Source organism: Alligator mississippiensis, chromosome 1, assembly GCF_030867095.1.
Source record: "Alligator mississippiensis isolate rAllMis1 chromosome 1, rAllMis1, whole genome shotgun sequence".
In the NCBI taxonomy this organism is placed as follows: domain Eukaryota; kingdom Metazoa; phylum Chordata; order Crocodylia; family Alligatoridae; genus Alligator; species Alligator mississippiensis.
This window is the reverse complement of record NC_081824.1, coordinates 59,624,942-59,649,426: the sequence shown is the minus strand read 5'-3', so window position 1 is coordinate 59,649,426 and position 24,485 is coordinate 59,624,942. Positions and strand designations below refer to the sequence as shown.

General features: G+C 41.7%; 1 protein-coding gene across 4 annotated transcripts in view; it reads right to left on the bottom strand.

Annotated features, from left to right (window-relative positions):
• Positions 1–24,485, bottom strand: part of ADGRB3 (adhesion G protein-coupled receptor B3) — a 733,084-nt gene that overhangs the window by 350,911 nt on the left and 357,688 nt on the right. For all 4 annotated transcript variants that reach the window (XM_059730831.1, XM_059730825.1, XM_059730832.1 and 1 more), the window contains 2 exons: positions 16,842–16,910; positions 10,564–10,672 (listed from right to left, as the gene is read on the bottom strand). In XM_059730831.1, the coding sequence (XP_059586814.1) occupies positions 10,564–10,672; positions 16,842–16,910 (178 nt within the window). The remainder of the gene's footprint in view (positions 1–10,563; positions 10,673–16,841; positions 16,911–24,485) is intronic.

Sequence of the window (24,485 nt, the reverse complement as noted above, 5' to 3'; positions counted from 1 at the left end):
GAAAACCCCACCTCCTGTGCAGGCACGGGACTTCAGTTCCTGGAGTGAGGGTGTGCAGCTATGCTCTTGCAGCTGCAGCATTTGGCAGGTGGTGATTCTAGTGACAGCTGACAGCTGGACTGGCTCAGCTCAAGGAAATTCATTTTCCAAGGTTTGGGGAGGGGTGGCTGCCTGCTCATCCCAGCACAGACACCTGCTGCCCCACAAATCTCAGCGCTAGAACCATCCCCAGCCAGGCACTGTAGCTACAAGGGCATGGCTGTCCCTCCCCCCACCAGGAACCAGAGTTGCATGGGTGGAAGAAGCTTCAGCCAGAAACTTGGCACTAGCTCAGTGGGGTGGGGGTGAAGGGGTAGGGGATAATTCTCCAAGCCCTTACCAGAGCCACTCCAGTGCACAGACCTGTCTCTTGGGACAGGGGAGAGACATTCTGTGTCCCAGCAACTCAGTCAGGATTGCAGAGTGTGTCACTGGCATCACCTTCCTCCAGCAGCTTGCGAGCCCCGCTGCCCCCTCCTCCTGTATCCTTCCTGCAGCTGACAAACAGAGAGCTCAGAGGTGGGACTGACTAGGTGCTCAGCTGGAGCAAGCGAGCTATGGCTCCTTGTAAGGGGGGCACTAGAAGGGACTCAAAAAATCCCCTGAGATACCGGTGGACAGTTACCTACTTTCATTCACGAGCAGACCTGTCATTGATGTTTAATAGACTGGTATAACTTAGATAGAGTAAGTCTGCTAGATCAAGGAAGTCTAATACTACATCGATCCAGGTCCATCTTAGACTGGGATCTGCCATTTTTAAAGCAGTCTATGTGCCCCCAACTTCTCTTCTGTTATGGGTATAGACGGTTTCTGACTACCTAAACCACAAAAAGCATAATGCCTGCATGTGGCCACAATGTATAATTAACTTGTGGATCTCACTGCCACAATATATTGTGGAAGCTTGTGCCTTCATAGATTCATAGATTCATAGATGTTAGGGTCGGAAGGGACCTCAATAGATCATCAAGTCCAACCCCCTGCATAAGCAGGAAAGAGTGCTGGGTCTAGATGACCCCAGCTAGATACTCATCTAACCTCCTCTTGAAGACCCCCAGGGTAGGGGAGAGCACCACCTCCCTTGGGAGCCCGTTCCAGACCTTGGCCACTCGAACTGTGAAGAAGTTCTTCCTAATGTCCAATCTAAATCTGCTCTCTGCTAGCTTGTGGCCATTGTTTCTTGTAACCCCCAGGGGCGCCTTGGTGAATAAATACTCACCAATTCCCTTCTGTGCCCCCATGATGAACTTAAAGGCAGCCACAAGGTCGCCTCTCAACCTTCTCTTGCGGAGGCTGAAAAGGTCCAGTTTCTCTAGTCTCTCCTCGTAGGGCTTGGTCTGCAGGCCCTTGACCATACAAGTTGCCCTTCTCTGGACCCTCTCCAGGTTATCCGCATCCTTCTTGAAGTGTGGCACCCAGAATTACACGCAGTACTCCAACTGTGGTCTGACCAGCGCCCGATAGAGGGGAAGTATCACCTCCTTGGACCTATTCGTCATGCATCTGCTGATGCACGATAAAGTGCCATTGGCTTTTCTGATGGCTTCGTCACACTGCCGGCTCATGTTCATCTTGGAGTCCACTAGGATTCCAAGATCCCTTTCCACCTCTGTGCCACCCAGCAGGTCATTCCCTAGGCTGTAGGTGTGCTGGACATTTTTCCTCCCTAGGCGCAGCACTTTGCATTTCTCCTTGTTGAACTGCATCCTGTTGTTTTCTGCCCACTTGTCCAACCTATCCAGGTCTGCCTGCAGCTGGTCCCTGCCCTCCGGTGTGTCCACTTCTCCCCATAGCTTTGTGTCATCTGCAAACTTGGACAGAGTACATTTGACTCCCTCGTCCAAGTCACTGATGAGGACATTAAAGAGTATCGGTCCAAGGACCGAGCCCTGCGGGACCCCACTGCCCACACCCTTCCAGGTCGAGACCGACCCATCCACCACGACTCTCTGGGTGCAACCCTCTAGCCAATTCGCCACCCACCGGACTGTGTAGTCATCCACATCACAGCCTCTTAACTTGTTCACCAGTATGGGGTGGGATACTGTATCGAAGGCCTTCCTGAAGTCTAAGTATACGACATCCACCCCTCCTCCTGTGTCCAGGCGTTTCGTAACCTGGTCATAGAAAGAGACTAGATTGGTCAGGCACGATCTGCCCGCCACAAACCCGTGCTGGTTTCCTCTTAGCATAATTTGCCCTGCTGGGCTCTCACAAATGTGAGCCTTGATAATTTTTTCAAAGACTTTACCAAGGATGGAGGTGAGACTGACTGGCCTATAGTTGCCCGGGTCCTCCTTCCTCCCCTTTTTGAAAATGGGGACCACGTTAGCCCTTTTCCAGTCCTCTGGGACTTGGCCCGTGCTCCACGAGCGTTCGAATATTCCCGCCAGTGGCTCTGCAATGATGTCGGCCAGTGCCTTCAGCACCCTCGGATGGAGCTCATCCGGGCCTGCCGACTTAAAGGCATCCAGTTCTTCCAAGTGACTCTGCACCATCTCAGGATCTACGTATGGAAGTCTGGTGCCTTGCTGCTGCCTCTCTACAACCCCAGTGAGAGACTTGTTGTGTCCCTCACTTAGGAACACTGAGGCAAAGAACTCGTTGAGGAGTTCAGCCTTGTCCCCCCTGTCTGTCACCAATTGTTTCTGCCCACTTAGCAGGGGTCCTATTCCTCCCTGGGCCTTCCTTTTACTCCCAATATATCTAAAAAACAATTTCTTGTTGTCTTTTACTTGGGTTGCCATCCTCAGCTTCATGGTAGCTTTGGCCCGTCTAACTGCCTCCCTACAAGCACGAGCAGAGGAGGTATATTCATCTTTAGAGATCTCACCTTGTTTCCACTTTTTATGTGCTCCCCTTTTGGCCCTTAGGCTGCCTTAATCCAGTTAAATGGGATGTGACCAATTCTTGGAGTAAAGCTCCATCAGGAGGTATTGGACATAGTAGATAGGGGTGCAGTTTTGTCCTGAACCAGTGGCACCAAACCCTATGGTCCCATAGACCACATGAGTGGCACAGGGCTGGTTGACAGGCTAGATCTCACATTGGGCATTGTGCACAGGGATATGGCCCCCAAGCTGTCTTGCAGACCACCAGTCTTGCAGGCCAGCTGCATTCAGGACCAGGCCCCATGCACTCCAGTCCAGTCATGCACTAAACCAGCCTGGCTCAGCCCCATGCACCTTGATCTGGCCTCTGTGTGTGCACCAATTGGGCCCCAAGTGCAGGAATGATCAAGCACACTAGGCCACATAAGGCTCCCTATGGATCTGGAAATTTGGCATCAGAAGAGCAGCAATTAATGCTGCTACCGCATTTGACAGGAGCTAAGTGGATATTGTAAATTAGTGTATATGAAGAAAGAACATCTTGATTCTGTATGCAACCCTTTTTATTTGATCAAATATCTATCTCTAAAGAAACTTGTATTCCATCCATCTATCTCACCCAAGCATTTGGTGTCTGTCTTTGCAGAGTCTTGCAGCATTTCTGGTCAAAACCGTAACATATTACAAATGCCTCAATCTCATTTTAAGAATGCTTAACAATAACCTTCTCTGTTTATTTTTCTGCAGACTGAAATAATACCTTTGTACTGATTACTGGATTTTTTGTTGTCAGAGTTATTTCATTTCTTTCTAATTACAAAATTTCCTATTGTAAAAATTCTAACGCAAAGAATGAGCCTTGCATTTACTTCTGAATGTATCAATGCTTAAGTCAAGAATATGCATTATATTTCAAGAGTGAAAAATTACTTGTACTGTTCTGTCTTCAGCAGAGACAGAGTACAGAGTTACAATGTTGGCAGAAATTAAAGACAAGAAGGTGGCAACAAGAGCTGGTCAGAGGGTAATGGAAATCAGTCAGAAAAAAACACTAGCACGGAAGCAGGCTTTGCAAAGGGAGATCAAAGCATTGTTAGCAGCACAGGAGGGGAATCAGTAGTTAATGAAAGGTGATCTCAAGGCAAACATCAAACCTAGGCAGTCAGAAAAAAAAGCTAACTGCAAGATAAGATAGAAATGGTAAGATAAGATATAGAATTGCTTTTACAAAATGTCCAAATTAGAGTGGGAAAAAACATTAGATGGAAGATTGGAGCCTCAGTTTACTGAACAAGAAAGATAAAGTTTCAAGAAAAAGAAATACTATAAAAAATTCTCCCCAAGTCAAAGCTTCTTAATAGGAATGAGGTGAAGAGAGGATTTAAAGAGCATGAGAAGCATGAGGGAAAGAATATCTGAAGCTTACATATGTGACAAGGATGAAGAAAGCAAGCAAGCATGCAGGAGAATGACAACTATTTCAAGTCTTTTCTGTCCTATAGCACCCTACCAATGCACAGTGTTCGTGGCTTGGGACAGATATTACACATAAAGTAGTTTAAGTAATCAGAAAGCAGTTTAAACCTGTAACAGAACAGAAATTCAGTGCACATAAACTGGTTTCAAAATGGCTGAAACCAGTTTAAGATAGACCTAGATGAAAGTAGTATCAAAATTAACTGATTTATGTTAAACCAGTCTATAAAACTTATAAACTTCTGTCCCAATTCCCCTCCTGATTCAAGTTAACTCAGTCATCCAGCATCCCAGGATGATTTGCACCTCCCCTGCAAACACCCCATCTCAGGGTGGCTGGGTTAGCTTTGGCTTACGCTATCTGCTCCAGCAGAGCATAGTTGGCCTCACCCCAAGGCTGTCACAGAGCTGAGGCAGCAAAGCCTCTGTTCTGCAGTGCTGGTCCTTCCTACTTGTGCCCGTAAGGCCAGTGAGGCGGGGGTACAGACACCCTTCCCCAGCTCAGCCCCTGGCCCAGGCCCAGCCCTAAGCCCTGGTGTACAAGGGTTCTTCCCTAGGCCCACACAAGTCACTAATGCACAGATGTGAGGGGTGCAGTCTCTCCAGCCTGGGGCCAGCCCAGATCCTCAGGCCTCAATGGGAGGTACCCCCACCCCAGGCAGGATTTTGCAAGCCCTGCTGGCAGTGCAGAGGGGGAATTCCCCCTTTCCATCCCTCTGCATGGTCTGATGATGACTTAGCCCCCGCTTGTAGGTACAGGGCAGAACAGTCCTGGACTGGAATGGGATGGGGCAATTCCCCCTCTGCACTGGTGGCAGTACTTGGGGGACTCTGCTGAAGTGTAGGGATCCTCCCATGTGGGTTGATACTGAATGCCAGCTTGGTCCAGGGCTGGAGAGACTGTTCCCCGACTTGTACCTGTCAGGGCAGAGCTAACCCAGTACTGGATTGAACTGAGGGGTGGCAGGAGGGGAAGAATTCCATCTTTTCATAGGTGGTACAGCTCAGGGGACCCTGCCCAGGGGTAGGATCAGCCTCTGCTGAGGTGCAGAGATGCCCCCCTTTTAGGCTGATGCCTGGTGCTGACTGGGCCCTGGGCTGGAGGGACTGTTCCTCCCCTATAGGGGAGAAGGGGTGGACAGCAGGAGGTTGGGGGGCATGTGCTGGGCTGTTAATCAGGGGTGGGTCCTGCTTGTCTGCATTCAAGTGCCCTTGGCAGTGGTCTGGAGGCTGGGAGACATGCTCTAGTGCCCCTTGGCTTCTGGCCTGTGCCACTTGCAGGTATCTGACTGCCTTTCTGAGTTCAAAAGTGAACATCAATTCATAGAATCATAGCAAATTAGGGTTGGAAGGGACCTGAGGCGGTCATTTAGTTCAACCCCCTGATCAAAGCAGGACTATCTCCAGCTAGATCAGTCCAGCCAGGACTTTGCCAAGTCAGGCCCTAAAAACCTCCAAGGATAGAGATTCCACCACCTCTCTGGGTAACCTGTTCCAGTGCGTCAGCACCCTCCTCGTGAGAAAGTTTTTCCTAATATCCAACTTAAGCCTCCCTTGCTGCAACTTGAGACCCTTGTTTCTTATTTTTATTTTATTATTCACTTTAGTATTGGTTCAATCCATGCAGCTTAGAGAAACCTGTGAAGATTGAATCAATTCAGCCTTGGGCTTTTTGATTATCTGTACTTAACCCTTAGGTCAAGCTTTGCCTCCTTAAAAATATCTGAAAGGCTTATTTGACTCAGTCCACCATAAAAGGCCCACTAAATGGTTACAAATATAGGAGTTCTCGTCCCTGGATCAGAACGGTGCTTATTTCTATGTCTTTCCCATTTCTGATTTTGGCCAGATACCTCAAATGAAGGGGCAAGAGTTTACCAGTTAGGAGTTGGGTTATGTGCAGGAGCATGCTTTCATATACCTTCTAATTCATTCTTTTGATATGAATGCGGATACTCCCATTCTCCATTAAATAACATCTTGTTGTTTCAGCATTTTAATTCCAAGTCCTGATTCAAACAGCTTTTGTAGATACTTCCACTTAGGCATACCAGCACCTAAAAACTTGGTGCCTTCATGATACGTGCAGATTTGAATCACTTCAGGCTGAGAAGGGCCCTTCCTTCATGTGTCCCACTTCCTGTCCAAGTGTTTGAACTCAGTCCAAACCTGAAGCACTTGCACAGAGCCCAGTTGATCTGAATCACTTCTTGCTATACTGAACCAACATTTAGACACTTATAAGAATAATTTGGATCATGGCTAGAGAGTGGGGGACTGCACACCTTATGGGCTGTAGAACTCTACCCCCTCATCCGTGCCCACAGATTGCACAGCTTATCTGGCTATGCATGCAGTGCAAGTAACCTGGACCTTCCAGCCATGTGCACAGAAAGTAATCAGCCTAAGTCTCCAAGCTGTGCACAGAGCATGAGCAGCTTGGGTCTTCCACCTGTAAGCAGTGGCACCACTATATAGCCTCCTTCCTGATCCTGCTGATAGTGAAGGCAACTAGGACAGCCCACCTCTCCCCCTGTCACATGCAAAGCACCCTCCCACCACCCCACTTCTGGGAATGGGGGTGGGAAACAGAAGCTGGTGGAGTGAAGGGGAGTGTGAAGACCTTGGCCTCTGCAGCAGCAGGACCCAGTGGGAGGAGCATGGGGGATGGGGGCAGTGGGAGCCTGGGAACTGCATGTTAACCCCTCACAGGCTGCATGTGGTGACAGGTTGCCAGTTGGGCAGGACTGATTTGTACGTTGCCCAAAGTAACCAGAACTAAGCAGTTTTCTAGGTCATATGCATGTCATATATTCCACATTTCTCCTATGCTGTTCTTTTATACATCCTAATATTCTGTGTGCCTTTGGCCACTACTGAATGTTCATCTGGGCTTTCACTGAGTTATTTTGCAATACAGAAATATGTCTGCATAGTTTAACTAGCCCTTCCTACAGGTATTGTTTCTGCCACTGCATGTCCTTTCATTTTACCTTGTTATACCTCTTCTCATGGTCTACTCTAAACGCTTTGAACTATCTGCATTTGTTGCCATTCTATGATCACCTCCTTTAACATCAGTTTTTATTTAAAACAAAACAAGACACTAAGGGGCATGACGCTAGTAACCTTTTCTCATGCTGAAAATTGAAACCGTTTATTTTCTGTGTATTAGCCAACCACTGTGACAATACCTTTCATATCAGGACTACTTGGTTTCGTTAACAACCTCTTGTGAGGGATTAAAGCATTACACAGGGTTCATATAAATTTGTCAGTTGCTTCTCCTTTATCCATTCCTTTGCTTCTACTTTAAAATAAACTATTTGACATCAGAGGTACAATTTTCCTGTACAAAGCAATCCCACTTTGACCCTATCATATGAATATATAACTTTCATTGTTGCTTGAGAAAATTTATTTGGTCTAAAATAAAACTATAGTTTTATCCCAAGTTTGATCTATCACTTTTCTAAAGATTAGTACATTTGCTACACTCCAAACTTGTGGAATAACAAATGATTTTAACAAAAGATTGAATATTTCTTGTTAACAGCAGAGTAGATTTGCACCTTACAGGGCATGTCTACATGAGATGCTTTACTCAAGATTAGAGCAAATTACTGTGCAGTAAGCATCACCATCTACACATACAGACACTTACTGCATAGTAACTTGATCTTGCGAGTAAATTTGCTACTTGTAAATACAAGATACCTGCAAATGTGCTCTCCGTCAGCCAGGCAGCAGTTGGCAAGAGATTGCTTCTTGCTCCTGGTGGGCTCTGCTACTGGAGCCTGGGCAGGGACAATGTCCCCCTGCCCCAGCAGCAGTGAGCTCTCAGCCTCCGCTCTGTGATCACAGTTGTAGAGTGGGGGATGTTAGGATGTATACCAATTCCTTACTTCCCAGCCCCAGCTCTGTGATGGGGAGCAGGGGTTAGGAGATTCTAATCCCAGCCCCTGCTTCCTGACTGTGGAGCCAGGGATGGGAGGTAAGAGTCTCTCACCCCCACACTGCCATTGAGGAGCAGGGGCCAGGAGCTCCCTGGTGCTGGGGCAGAGGGACATTGCCTGCTCCTGAGCTCTTATGGTAGAGCCCACCTCTGAAGCAGGCAACTCCCAGCATCAAGGGAGCAATCTCCCAGTCCCTGCCAGGAGACAGCTCTCTACTGGCCCCATGCTCCCTGCCAGCCCCTGGGCTCCCTAGAGCTCCCCCTGGCCGCAGCAGGGGGCCAATGCAGGACTGGCGGGGGTGGAGCAGCAAATCTGTTCCCACTTCTGTGTACGTGTAGACTCCAGCCAGAGGTGGGTTTACTTGAGTAAATTACTCTAGAGTAAACCCATCCTGGAGCACTTGCGTGTGTAGATGCACCCACAGACTATCTGAAGTGCTCTCTCTCTCTCTCTAGCACAAGCTTTCATGAGCTGAAGCTCACTTCATCACATGTTGTGAAAGGACATGCAGAAAGCAGCATTTAATGAGAGGAACATGCCAGGACCCAAGGTCTAGGTAGCCAACATAAATCAGTAAAGAAGTCCAAGGACACACCACTAAATCAAACTCTGTTGGAAAACTGTTAGGTGTGGGAGAAAAGAGAATGGAGAAAAGAAACACTATGAAAGTTAGGTAGTTACCTGGTGTGGTGAGACAATTATATTGCTTTCAAGTTGGTGGGAGATACTGCTCATAAGAATGTTTCAGCTGATTATCTCAAATTGTTTTGCTTGTCTGCTTTTATCCTACAGTAAGTGAAGCTCAACCATAGTGATTTACCTCTGAATGAATTAGTATTAAACTTTCAGTTACTGCAGGATGGAGCTGACAGAAATAACAATTACAGCAGTTTCAGATGAACCATAGTAATATCCCTCTCTCCTCCCAGTTCCACTTCATAAGTAGAACTGTTTCATGCTCAGAGCATCCAGTGCAACGCATGGCTCTTGATTCTGTTAAATAGTTGTTTCCTACTTGACATGCTAATTTTGTGGAGGAAATGTACATGGAATCCTTTCATGCCATTCCTAAAGTCAATTTCCAGAACACAAATTTTCAGAACCCAAACAGATTAGGGTACAATAAAACATGCCAAAAAGTATGTAATAAACAATCACTTATTTTACTATATAAATTTCATGATCCCAATAATTGTGCTTCCTACCATGCCACATGTGCATGAGATCACATCCCAGGGGTGCCACTACTTCTTGTCAGTGGAGGAGGAGCCCAGCAACCCAGGCTCCCTCTGCACTGGCAAGTTGAAAGCTGGATAGGTGTAGCCCAGCTGAACCCAAGTGGTCCCAGGGCCAACATGAATAATCACTGCTAGTGATTGTTGGTCCTAGCCCTTGGACTGCACCAGAGCCAGTTCCAGACCCCAGTACAGTCCCAGGGATGGGACCAACTGTCAGCTGATGATCTTAGCCCTGGGAACACACTAGGGCCAGTTCGATACTCCCATGTGGTCCCAGGGCTGAGACTGACACCAGAGCTACTTCCAGACTGTCACATGATCCCAGGGCTAGGCCCAACAATCAGCTAACAATTAGTATTCACTAACATCCAACCAATACAAATCAATTCCTTTCAGGATTAATCCTACCCTCCCAACTTTAAAAGCTGAGAAAAATAAAGAAATATTTAATAATTTGTTAATTATATGTTATTGGCAATTATTCAACTGATATTATCAAATGACATGTATTATACTGATTTACATTGAGCATAAATCACGAATACTGAAATAAAGCCTCACATTTCTACCAGCACGACAGTATGATTACTTCGGTGATGTTTTAGGTTTTTCAGTAGAAACATTTCCTACTTTTTCTGTGATGTTTTCTAAAACCAACTAACTTTTAAATCATCACATATTCTGCCTCACTGTAATGACCTATCTTAAAACAGACTGATATTCATAGGAGGCAAAACATTAAATACTGAAACTCTGAAAGAACTTATTGATTTCAGTGTATTTACATCTTACATCTGCACTCAAGTTTGGAGACCCATTTAAAGAGAAGATTCATTTATAAAACATACTAAGCAAATGAATAATCAAGATAGCAAATGACCAAATATTAAAAGATAAGTTTAGAACAGAAAGAGGATAGCAATCTAAACTATCATATACTTGGCATCTGTAAAGTATGTACTTGCAATTTTTTATTTTTTATAGATAAAATATTTGATAATAGAAATTCCTATTTCTTACCTACATTTCCAGTCATTAGATATGAATTCTGAAAGTCCATCATCCCCATTCCAACAATGTGTATAAAATCTTCAATCACCTGCATTAGCTCTACTGATCCTGGATAGATCTAGTAAACAAAAGTAAGATACAAAAATAGCCAGAAGAACTTCAGCAATTCTGTAGCACTGAGATAAAACAGAAACTAAATGTAATAAAATGAGGTGGGACAGGACAAGAACTGTATACATTATGTTTTATTATCTAAAAGCTTAAGTGACTGAAACTACCATGTTTAGCTTTCAACTGACTTAAAATCTCCTGGTAAGTCAACATGGTCAGCCTTCAAGTTGTGGGAAAACAATTTAGGTTGGCCCAGACATCACTGCACTTAACCTAACAGGATTACAATGCTATATGGTGAGTACACCATAGCTCTCAGTAATGGTTACTATTTAAGACATAATTCAGGGGAAAAAAAGGCAGGGTTTTGGTTTTTTTAAACATCTGGGTAGGTAAACCCAATAATGTTGATAGAAGGGAATTTATAAATCTGAAGGCAAAATCTGGCCCTTAAGAATGGTAGTGTCATTCCGCTTTGTTGATTTAAAACAAAAGTTAACTAATAAAAATTATTCCTATGCTTTTAATGCTGTTATCATGGTGATTAAGTAAACAAGGGGAATCCATGGTTGTCTCTACAACACAAGAACCACATCCAGCTAGGATTTCCAAACAGGGAAAAGGCTAGCTCATTTACAAGAAAATGTCATTAATTTTCAAGGTTATATGCTAATATTTACCACAAAAATATTGAAGTGTATTTTATTAAGCAATAATGCCAATAGTTTAAAAACCAATAGAGTCATCAATAATAAATAATTCATCATAAAGACTACTGTCTGTTTCATGGACAAAGTGGTAATTTTCAGTAATCTGATACTATATATTTTTTTCTGTCTATTATATATATATATTTCTGTACACAATGCCCTTTTTTGCCTTATAGTAAAAGGGTTGTCAAAATGCAATCTGTAAGCAATATGCATCCTATTTATGTCTGACACTGGGAATATGTTACCTCCCCATGTTGCCTCTGGAGACTCCAAGTTTCAGTAACCAAATGCTCCAGCTTATTCCTTTTTTTTTAATAGATCCTTTGTCATTTAAACTAAGTTGGGTAACTTCATGCTGGGTTACATAGCTTGGCCAGGCCATTAAAGTGAAGGCATCGTGATGTTTTATGTTAATTATATGATGTGTTCAAGATCCTGACAAATAGGGAGAATTCACTGCCTCAAGTGAAACAAACTCAAATTCATTTTTTCTAATGGTCATTAGTAAGGTTACAAATACATTTTCACACCAGTCTCACCCATACTACAAATAAACACATGCTCTGTACTGAGGACCATGGCTGGTTTTTAATTAAAATGGTCTTCTGCCAGCATTCACTTTGTTAGCATTTCTTCAGCTGAGAAACAGTTGAACAATACATGTTACCAAGTCACTCCGTAGCTTTACAGATATAGATTATTTAATTAATAAATAAGGTGTTGGCAGATTGTGATGAAAAATATGTAGAATAGTTCCTGAGTGTGGTTGAGCCAATATAAACGTATCACTGGGGACTGCAAATGGCTTCTCTGCAGCTCTTTACATCGGTTCTTAAAAAGGCATGTATTAAAGTGGGTTCTTTACATAACCTGTAATTAATGGTTTCTAATGCTGGCATTTAATCTAGTGAAAGGATATGCTCTGGCACTGCAGCTGTATTCTGACTGAAAATCAACAATTTGTTGACAGTGAATGAGGCTTTTTTTTCTACCAAAAGATCATAGAGCACAATCTGAGGAATCTAAACTAGGAAAGACTGCAGAGCTCAAGGAAAGTATCTCAGGCAAGCTGGTAAAAAAAGATGGTTAAAGTACTCTGGCATGCACATTTTCACTTTGTTGTCTTTGAAAAGAACATTGATATAATCAGACTTCAAAACTGCAGCCATAATCCTCTCTCCATAATTTTTAACTAGTTAATACTGTTTACACTGGTTGAAATATGCATAACACAGGATTACATATATTTTTATTTTTCCTGATTATTTGATGTGGTTAGCAGAGGATAAGAACTTTTTTAAATATTCTGTACAGGATTTACTAGTTTCATATGTTGTTCTGTCACTTGAAATGTGTTTTTTGGCTGTAACTTTGGAAGTCTTGATTTCATGATACAGAGCATCCTAATGATCTGAAAGGAACTTGAAAACTCACAGGACAATGGATTTTCTCCATCTTTTCCTTCTTAAAAATGTTGTATAAGTGAACAACATAATAAGATGATTAGAAATCATCTACTTCACCTAATCTACTCCAAAAGAGACCAACTCAGGAAGGAAATCACCACATGCTACAACAATTTAAAAGAGAAAAATCCAGACATCTTCCCTAATATTATACAATGGATACAAAGAGACTACGAACAATTTTCTACAATATTCCTCCAACATAAAAAGAATTGGAACAAATTAATCCAAGAACAACTTCCCCAGCCACAAAACAACCATCGGAGGGACAACACCAACACTGTACAACATTCTAACTTCAGACTTGATGAAAATGAAGCAGGAACAAACCCTCAAATATCATCAATATCTCCACACATACACTTACCAAAACTGAAAAATCTGTCCTTTTTAAAGGCCTAAATTTCTGTCCAGAAAAATACCCTAATAAAATACTTCAAAGTGGAGAAGTAGAAGAATTCTTCCAATGCCTCTGCCTCAAGGAATATTTCTGCAACCAAAATTAATCCATTTCCAACAACAACTCATCCTCTGACAACATTGAGGAAAAGTTCAACCCAAAAAACATCAGATTGGACACCTCACAGTGGATGAAACTGTAACCTTGACTGCTACATCTAGTACTTCAGGGAAAGAATGAACAATGAAATAATCAACAACACACGCCACCATAATGACCTCTCTCTACCATGGAGATAGTCCATAGAATCTCTAAAATCTAACCACAAAATCCTAATAAAACCAGCAGATAAAGGAGGAGCCATAGTCATCCTAAACTGTGAAGACTATATAAAGAAAGCCAACAGACAACTCTCTGACACCACCTACTACAAAGAACTACAAGAAGGTCCTACTCCCCTTTTCAGCATGAAGCTAAAAAATACCATCAAATCATTTCCATCAGAACTACAAGAAAAATTACGGACCTTGATCCCCCCCCCCCCCCCCCCCACTACCCAATGCAGGAACTTTTTACATTCTCCCTAAAATCCACAAACAAGGGAACTTTGGCAGACCTATCATTTCCAAACATGGGACCCTAACTGAGGAAATATTAGGTTTCGTTGAATCAATCCTAAAACTGTTTGCCACCCAAAGTGCAAGTTTTGTCCAAGACGCTACAGACTTTCTATGGAAACTTAAAAACATAGACCACCTTCTCAGCAACACCTTCCTAAATGCCATGCACATTACCAGCTTATATACCAACATCCCACACCAGGATGACATCCACACCTGCCTTACATATCTAGAAGAGCAAGACTACAACTCAGAGTATAGACCCAAAAGATATTACTGACCTTATACACTTCATCCTCACACAGAACAATTTCACTTTTAATAACCTTCCTTCAGACCATGGGCACAGCTGTGGGCACCAAAATGGCCCCACAGTATGCCAACCTTTTTATGATCCACGTGGAAGAAGAATTTCTCAAGGACTGCACCATCAAACCCTTGTTATACTTAAGATATATCGATGACCTCTTCATCATTTGGACTGAAAACCTGCGATCTCTGAGTTCCATCAAAAACTCAAAAATCATCATCCTTCCACCCAGCACAGAACCAGCAATCACCCTAAGCACACCAAGAAAGCTGTGATATACAGCCAAGCCTTCAGCTACCACCGAATTTGCACTGCGGAGAACACTCGGGATCGCCACCTTCAAACAAGCACACAAACTTGCCACCTCACCGATCTTGAAAAGGTTTTCACCCAACAAGGACACTCCTCCAGAGAGAGAGATCGCACTTCTGAAAGAAATGCCATGTGAAGAATTGCTGCAGTACAGAAGAAACCCCCCCACGAATCGCACACCGTGTTATGACATATCGCCCCTCCCTTGAATCCACACAGCAAATCCTTAAACAATTGCAACCCATACTAGAAAAAGACCCTATTCTTAAAGAGTTCTTCCCAGAACCATCCATCCTAGCCTTCAAACAAGCACCGAACCTCGCTAACCTCATCACCAGAAGCAAACTTCCTCAGGCCCAGAACACACCGAATGGATCCGGACCATGCCATGACAAGAAATGCAAAACCTGTCAACTCATCTCCACCACCCCACAATTGCTACATCCCACAACAGAGCCATCAGCCATCAGCATCCCTGCATCTTACAGCTCCCTCCCCACCCCCGCCTGTCTCTCCCCCACTGACTCCTCAATTTACATCTTCACTGACTGCCTGTCTCACATGCATACCAGCCCAGCCTCTTGCTTCTTTACTATTCATTCCATCCAGGAAAAGCATATACCAGACCTCCTCAGCCTGATGAAGGGTTTTTAAACCCAAAAGCTTGCTAAAAATTTTTTTTCCAACTATTTAAGTTGGTCTAATAAAAGATATCAGATTCACCCAAAGAACCTTATCTGCCTATGTCCTTAGACCAACATGGCTACAACCTACTCCCTTGTATAAGTGAAATCACTTAGTCAACAAAAAGTAATGCTCAGTCATTTCAGTTACAGTGCATATTTTCCAAGTCTTCAAACATCAGGAATTATCCCATGGAACAAAATGAAACTGTTTATAATATAGGCCTTGTCATACAAGACACTTAGTATATGTTAAATCTATTCAGTATTGAAGACAGAATGTATTCTGAGCAGTTCCATGGCAATGTTTACTACAAGTTTTAATGTGCACAGGTCTCTGATTGTCAGTGCCAGCCCCAGCACTGTACCGGAGTCTTGAACTTCTGTTATCTCCTTGGAGAAGTCTGATGATCATAGAATCATAGAAGTAGGGTCGGAAGGGACCTTGTAGATCTTCAAGTCCGAACCCCTGCCTGGGCAGGAGAGAAACTGGGCTCAAGTGACCCCAGCCATGTAGGCATGGAGCCGCTTCTTAAAGACCCCCAGAGTAGGAGCCAGCACCACTTCCCTTGGAAGTTGGTTCCAGATCCTAGCCGCCCTAACTGTGAAGTAGTTCCTATGGATGTCTAATCTGAACCTACTTTCCAACAACTTGTGGCCATTATTTCTTGTTATCCTGGGGGGCGCTGGGGGAAACAAGGTCTCCCCCAAACCCTTCTGGTCCCCCCTAGTGAGTTTATAGACAGTCACAAGGTCCCCCCTCAGCCTTCTCTTGTGAAGGCTGAACAAGTTCAGGTCCCGTAGCCTCTCATTGTAGGGTCTGCCCTGCTGTCCCCGGATCATGCGGGTGGCCCACCTCTGGACCCTCTCAATGTTGTCCACATCCCTCTTGAAGTGGGGCGCCCAGAACTAGACACAGTATTCCAGCTGCGGCCTGACCAGTGTCGCATAGAGGGGGAGGATCACCTCCTTGGACCTACTTGAGATGCACCTGTGGATGCACGATAGGGTCCAGTTAGCCCTGCCGACCGTGACCTTGTATTGTCAGCCCACGTTCATCTTGGAGTCAATGATGACTCCAAGATCCCTTTCTGCCCCCGTGCTCTCAAGAAGGGAGTTTCCCATCTTATAAGTGTGTTGGTGGTTACTACTGCCCAAGTGTAGCACCCTGCACTTGTCCGTATTGAAACGCATCCTGTTTTTGTCTAAACTGATAGCTGAACAAGTGTCACTTTATATTATCTGGATATACTCTTCCCATGGAAAGTCCTAATTTTGCTATGATACAATCATTCTTAGAATGTGTTTTACTTCTTCAATGTGTGGATCCTCATATTTTAAGGACAGTTAATATATCCTACATTTAACGTGTGACATGTCTCTAAGTGTTCTCATTATCATAAAATAGTTTTGATGCCCAGTAGTTAGCAGGCAAGAAAAAAATCCTTTTCTATCCGGGCCTGATTATTTCAAAACATTTTTTCCATTCATTGTTACATTCACAGCAGAACATGCTTTATCCTAGCTTTTACAATATATTTTTTAAAAAGGTATTTCCTAAATAAACAAGCCTCACTACATTGATGTATGGTCTCCTACTCAGCAATACAATAAATGCTTTCTATTCATATAATTTGTAATTTTTTAAACTGAATAGCAACAGAAGCCTTACCTGTTGTGCATCTTCCCATTTTTCCTTGTTCTCTTCATCTAGGAGATTACTAACTATTTGAAAGAAGTTCTGAAAATTAAAGGAAATTAAAAAAGTCAAATTAAACTCAAGCATATAACAAATACCATTCATATCACTAAGTATATACCATTAAGTCATTATTGCAAATGATTGTTTTAGTGATGGACTTTTGAATTGCAAAATTCAAAACCGCTATTATAAGACATTATCCAGAGATTAAAACATTGAAGAGCTGAAGTAATTTTTTCCAGAGAGGGTCACATTACTAAACCATTCATTCCAATCGTACTTGTAGTCACAGGTTCAGTATTACTAGTATTAGTATTCAGAGATTAGTAGGTGGTAATCTCAATTTTTCTGAAGTTCCAACATACATAGTTAACAATTAGTCTTTCCATGTTTTCCTGAGTCTGTACATTCTTTGGTTTTAGTTTGCACAAGACTGGTAAAATGCTGAATTATTCTGCTATATATTAGTGTTATATTTCTAGTCCAGCTAAAATCAGGAGTACTGGAAATTTCTTAAAAGCCATATTTCCAAAACCATAACATCCATGAAAATGCATACAAGATTTGGATAAGGAACCAAACTGAAATTTTATGGGACTGTTTTTAGGTTTGCTTATGCATGATGTTTCCACTTTAGCACAATTTTTTTCAAGTAAATTAATATGTTAGAAATAACATCATAAAACTGGGAAAGAGACAAAGTGAAATAGACAGGGGTTCTTTTGTAATGCAGTAAAGAATGTACAAATAGAAAATAATTCCTAAACCTAGGATTAGAAAGTATTATTACAGTGGTATTATTTAACTCTTTAACATTGGAAGACTAACTTCAGATATATAATAGGCATGATAGTAAAATCTGTCTTGTACAAAAGCAAAAGCCCCATAAAGAGGTTTGCTTGAAGATCTTCATGAATTGACATTAATACATAACACATTTAATATATTGCAGTAAAAGCATTTTGGTCTTTTACGCACACCTATATCAATAAAATAGTCCAAACCCTTTGGTGTAGACATAGTTACACTGCACTGATATAAATGTGTTCATACAAGCATAGTTTATTCATTATGGGAATGAAAATAAACTAGACTACTGATCTAAACTATGCCACTTACAGAAAACTGTGTAACTATGATTGATTCCACCTCGGGGTTTTTGAATGTCTGTAGCCAGCTTATGCATTTAAGAATATTTATACAATAGTAAATGTATCTACTCTAGAGGTTGTACCAATGTGATCAGATCAGTAAAAAATAAATTCTAAACTAATTATACTAGTACAAAAACTGTGTGTAAGTGAAGCCTTAATAATGAATTTCTTTTTTAAAGCAAGGTATTCCCTTTCTTAAAAACTCATAAAGACATAACACTAATCAAAGTACAGGATGGAGGGAGATAGTGGTGCAAGCTGATATATATTAGTTTCCAAAGACCAACATGCACTGTTGTTCAGTCCTGAGTTATTCTTGATTTGTCTCTCTTGAGTACAGTACAGTGGTTCTGGGATATGAGTAAACATTTATTGGAAAGTACTGTGACAGCAGATTACCACATTGTTTTTCCTTGTTCCTTCTATGTTAGGAACAAGAGAACAGTAAAATAGAGTTGCATTAGAACAGTAAATATTGTAATCAATCACTGATGCCATCACTATACTCAGAGACTAATAAAGGAGACAAACTTAAACTCACTATTCTTCACATTATAGAAAAAAATACCAAGTTACCTTTTCTGTACCTAAAAACAGAAAGGTTAAAGGCTTGCAATCCAAAGGATGTTTTAGATTTGGAGGGTCAGCATGGTCTAAATTCAGGAGCTAGAGAATGGAGCAAGGTGTTGTGTGTTAATCAGTAGCCTTGGCTGGAGAGAGCAAGAAGGCTGTTTATTATGACATGGCAAAGGTGCCTGGTCAGAGGTCTCAGCTAAGTGCACTGACAGGGTTTCTTTTTTAAATCTCTCCTGTTTCAAGAGAACAGGCTTAGTGTACAGCTTGTAGATAAACAAATTACACTAAGTAAATGCCTGACTCAGAGTCACCAATTTCTGTTCAAACTGGAAATCTGAACTGCAAGGCCCTTAAAATCTTTTATTCAACAATGAAGCAATAGTATTATTTCATTATAAAGAGGGCAGTCTATGGTCTCTTTCCAACCACATGTGCCAGCTTTTGAAATGTTACATTTCCTTCTGTCTTTTTAGAAATTTAAACACAAAAGGAATAATTCCCTCTCACTTTTTTGGCCTCAAGCTGTTACTTACTATATTTGATTGTCCTATTTATTTGACTATCATAAGCAAATCACATGAATGACACCTGGAGTCACAACCATCTTTACAAGTTAGACAGCTTTTAAATCACACATTATTTTAAAATTAGTTTTACAAGTGTTCTGAGAACTTTCCTTTTTAATTCCATATGCTGCATCATCCTCACTTTAATTTACCATTTCTTTTCTTTGTCCCCAGAGGTTAAAGTTTCTAGTTGAGAGTCTGTTCAGCTGAAATCTGTACTGTTTTTCCTGAAGTTGTGCAATTTTGTCTACAGTCTGTTAATTATCTAATTGTTTTATATTAATTTACAAACGATGCATGTAGTTATCAATCAATCATTGACTTCAGTTAAAGTAATTGGGCTGAAAACTTCTGAAAACTTGAGTGTTTTACACAAGGTCACACAGTAAGTCTCTGACAAAAACTAGATTAATGTTCCCTTGTCTTTCTGACTGGGTGTTGTGAGGAACCATTAAGTAGTATTTTTCTAAAGACTGTTTACCTTAAATACAAAGCTCAGGCAGCCAAAGCTTAGGAGCGCCTGTCACAGAGCTATTGCTTCAACGCACTAACAAGTCCACACTTCTTGACATATTTGAAATCAATTGATTTTTAAAAATATGTAACTACAAAAGTTCCAAGACTAAATATTATTTCTTGGGAGTGAAGGGTTAAATTAAGCTGGTGAATTTTTTTGCATATAAAAGCATTTTCACCAATTTAACCTAGTATGGGAAACTTACCCTTGAAGACATAGTCTTCAAGCTTTTTCTCTGCATCATGTAAAGAAGAAAAGCACCAAAAGCATATGTTTTATTTCCTGAAGTAGTCTCATATCACCATGATAGAAAAAGCTAATAATACCAATAAAATAAATAACAAGTTTCATTATTAAAATGTACACTATTTTGATAATTGTTTTATTGAGCATTTACATAAGTGTTTTAGTGTTTTACTGAGTTGGGGGAAATACAAAATGGTACATAAATGATGGCATGATTCTTCTCCCACTGAAGCAGATGCTAAAGCTGAAGAGTGGGTTCAGTGACACAAAATTATATTGGAAGAAAGGAAATGATTCAACATTCTATTGTGCACTGTGAGGACCAAAGAAGTTATAAAATCAGAAAAAAAATAACCTCTAGGTTTAATCCAATATCCATTGACATTAATCATCAATGGGAATTTTTCTGCTAACATCAATGGCTGCTGAATCAGCTCCTCAGTGTTCACATCATCAACTGTTTTGAGTATTCATTCATATTCAGCACTTTGTTATAATGACTCTAAATACAATAATCCATTATTGAAAATTAAATATAAAAGAATTTAACCTACAGCATTCCATCCAAAGGTGATCCATTTTCTCTAGATATCTATTTTCAATTCTCAAGAAATATGCAAGGATGTAAGCCTCATAATGAAATATTTAAATGTCACTACATTTTATAAAGGTTAATGAAGGGGCATGCAAAGACACTTTCATGTTAAAAATGCCCATAGAATTTTATTGGCTATCATTTATTTTTTAACACGTATAACTAGCATAATATAAAATACTTAGAAGCAATGTAATTCTTTAATTAATACCATATATCTAAAACTAGCCCAGCTCCTCAGAATCATTTTTCCTTGAACAAATACCCATTTTAAATACCTAATAATCTCTTTTCTAGTAATAAACTTTTAAATTTGCCATAGTTCCCATGAATGTATCATGAGGTATTTAAGTAATTTGTTCACAGTACTTCTGTTTTATAAATTATTTCTAGGAATATTTGAGATGTTCATACTCCATAGCTGACTAAAAGTAGATTTAAGCCTAATTCTTTGCTTCATGGGAATTTTAGGTGCTTTACCTGCAAGGTTAGGCTCCTATATCTTAATCCCAATTAATGTTTTATCATTTTACCCTCGTGTAAAATACAAACTAATGGACAAATTCTGGGCTCACTTACACCACATACACCCCCACTGGTTTTAATAACATTGTAGAACATTGAAGTTTAATGAAGGATACAGTCCTAAGTGTCATAATTTATATATAGGCTAATGTATTATGAAACACTTAAACATTATAAAAAAGAAGACAATTCTTAGGAAAAATCAAAAGGCAAAGGGGTCTTTCCTATAGAAAGAGGTGGTCACAAGTAGAACTTACAAAAATATTAAACCTCCCAGAGAGTATGACATAGGCATCTTTATGAGATTCCATGTCACCTTCAACTTTTGGCTTCTGCTTTTGCAAACAAAGTTATGTTTGTCCTTCAAACAAGCACTGAACCTCACTAACCTCATCACCAGAAGCAAACTTCCTCAGGCCCAGAACACACCAAATGCATCCAGACCATGCCATGACAAGAAATGCAAAACCTCCCAACATATCTCCACCACCCCAACTATTACTACACCCCACAACAGAGCCATCAGCATTCCTGGATATTACAGCTGCACCTCCAGAAATGTGATATATCTCATCCAATGTACCAAATGCCTTGATGGAAAATATGTAGGAGAGACCAAACAACAACTGCGCACCAGAATGAATGGACACCGGAAACCTATCAAAGACAGGAATACCAAATTACCTGTGGGGGCACACTTCTCACAAGAAAACCACTCTCTCTCCAATCTCTCAGTTCCGATCCTAAAAGGAAACTGACAAAACACTTCCCAGAGACAAGCCTATGAACTCCACTTCATCAACCTCTGGATAGTAAAAATCATGGACTAAATATAGACATTGGATTTATGACACATTATAACTTGCCTGACACCTGACTCCCCAGGTATCTCTCCACTATTCATCCCCCTTCATCTCCTCCCTCCCCTCCCCCCCCCCCAGCCTGTCTCTCACCTATTGACTCTTCAATCTACTTTTTCACTTACTACCTTTCTTGTATGCATACCAGCCCAGCCTCTGGCTTCTTTACTTTTCATTCCATCCAGGAAGAGCACACACCAACTTCAGAAACTTTCTTAGCCTGACGAAGTGTTTTTGAACCCAAAAGCTTGCTTAATAATTGTTTTCCAACTATTTAAGTTGGTCTAATAAAAGATATCAGATTCATCCAAAGAACCTTGTCTGCCTAAGTTTGTCCTAGCTCTCTTCATGTCCTCAAGCCATGTGGGTTTATGTTACAGTTGTTTTGGGATTGGTTCCTGTATCTTTGCTTATAATATGAAAACTCTACTTTCCTGCTTTAGGCATATCTTCCTCCTTGCTGGCAGAGATTGTCTGTTGATGCTGATTTCTTTAAAAAGGATTTTAAGATAATGCATACGCATTTCAAATTTGAATGTTAGTGAAGTCTGTGCATATATATATACTTCTGCAGCTCTCCTCTTGAAGTTGGCCCACAGGGCAATCAAGGGAGGCAGAAATGTGTGACCAACAGGATGTATAGAAGGCATAGGGTGTGTACCTTAGGGAGATGGCTGGCCTGGCAAGGAGAAGGCCTTGGGTTTTAGAATAGGCCCCCATTCCCAATACAGCAAAAACTTGCCCAGTACTATGAATCTTGTGAATACTATAAACAAGGTGCAGTGGGCTAACTCTAAGAGAAAAGATATGAGTAATGTCTAGTCTATGACAGGGGTGCCTAAAAACAATTTTCTGGGAAGCAGGAGATGGAGCTTCAAACATCCCCGACTGAGGGGGGCTAAAACTTGCATACTCTACTGCCTGCAGAAGTGCCCTAACCACTAAGCAATTGGGTCACAAGATGTTTTTCCTGTGACTGAAAATTCAGGATTTACCTGCCCTTATATCTATATGTGTGCAGTTGCCTGGCCAGAGTGCAGCCCCACTGATCATGCTCGGAAAGCATCTGTCGCCTTGCACATACAGAGCTAAAGCCAAACTGTGAGTGCCAAGATTTGTGGTTAGGCAGCTGTGTATTTGCCATTTAGGAATATAAAGTAAAATGGGATTTGGCCCTGCATATCTAATAATGGATAGTAAACACATTTAGCAAGATGGATACCTATTATATGTCAAAATCTATAGATCTGAATAAAAAAATACACTGATTTACTGTATTAACTAACATTTTAGAGCACTTTAAGAAAGTTACAAAATTAACTCAATTACGCCATTTCTAAAAGTAGATTATGAATATAATTGGAAGTGCAATATTTCAAAGTTAGACAGTTCTATTTGGCACTTCTGCTTTTGCAGGTGTGTAAGAAAGAGTGAAGAGCAAAATGATAGTCTCTCATCACTTCAGAGAAACCATCTGGAGCACATGGGTCTGCTCTTTTATGCACGTGACACCCTAAAATGCTTAAGGAGATGTGAGAAAGTAGAGCAAAGACCCTGCCCTAGAGACTCAGATCAAAAGAGGCATATCTGTTTTGCCCTTTAAGGAAAATAGCACCAGACACTCCCTTATAGCATGTTGAAAAGACTTAAGCTTAGTATAGATTTGAAAAGGCTTGAAAGTATAACCATATCAACAAACCCTCCCATTATACATACATTTCATTTATAGTAGGGCTGTCAATTAATCACAGTTAACACATGTGATTAATGAGTTCATTGGTTCTTGTGTTAATTTTTCAAATGCATTAATCGCACATGTGGCTTTGCAGCCTGCACCTGGGCTCTGCTCCGCCACCATCACCGGGCCACCCAGTAGGACAGTGATGGCAGTGCAGAGGAGCCACAGGGCAGCCCAGGCATGGGCTCCAAGCTGCTGCAACAGGAAGGTGGGGGTGGGAACAGACACACACACACAAACACACACACATGAGCAGCCACAACATGCACATGGCCATGGAGAAAGGGATTTGGTGGTAGGGGTCTGCTACAGACCCCCACACCAAGGAGAAGAACTAGATTCAGGGCTCCTGAGGCAGCTCTCAGAGACCATAAAAGCTAAAGAGGTGGTAGTCATGGGGGACCTAAATTACCCAGACATCTGCTGGGAGATGCAGACAGCAAAGTCCCACCGTTCACGCAGGTTTCTAACCTGAGTACAGGACCTCCACCTGACACAGGAGGTACACGGTCCCACTAGGGGGAATGCCATACTGGATCTGGTATTGGCAATGGGGGATGACATGGTAGGGGACCTACAGATTATGCGGGCCGGGAGCGATCCGGGCCCTTTTTTGCGCCGCGCGGGCTGTGGCCGGCAGCCCGGGCATGCTGGGTCGGAGAAAGCAGGCGACACACTAGAATTAGGCACGGACGCGTAATGGTTGATTCAAGATTGTTTACTTACACCGTAGATGGTCGTGGTGTAGGCTGGACAGTTTCCCAGACAAAGCTCCGCTTAAATCCCCAGTTTGAGGACTCAGACTGTACTTGGATCACTCCTACAGAGTTGTCGAGG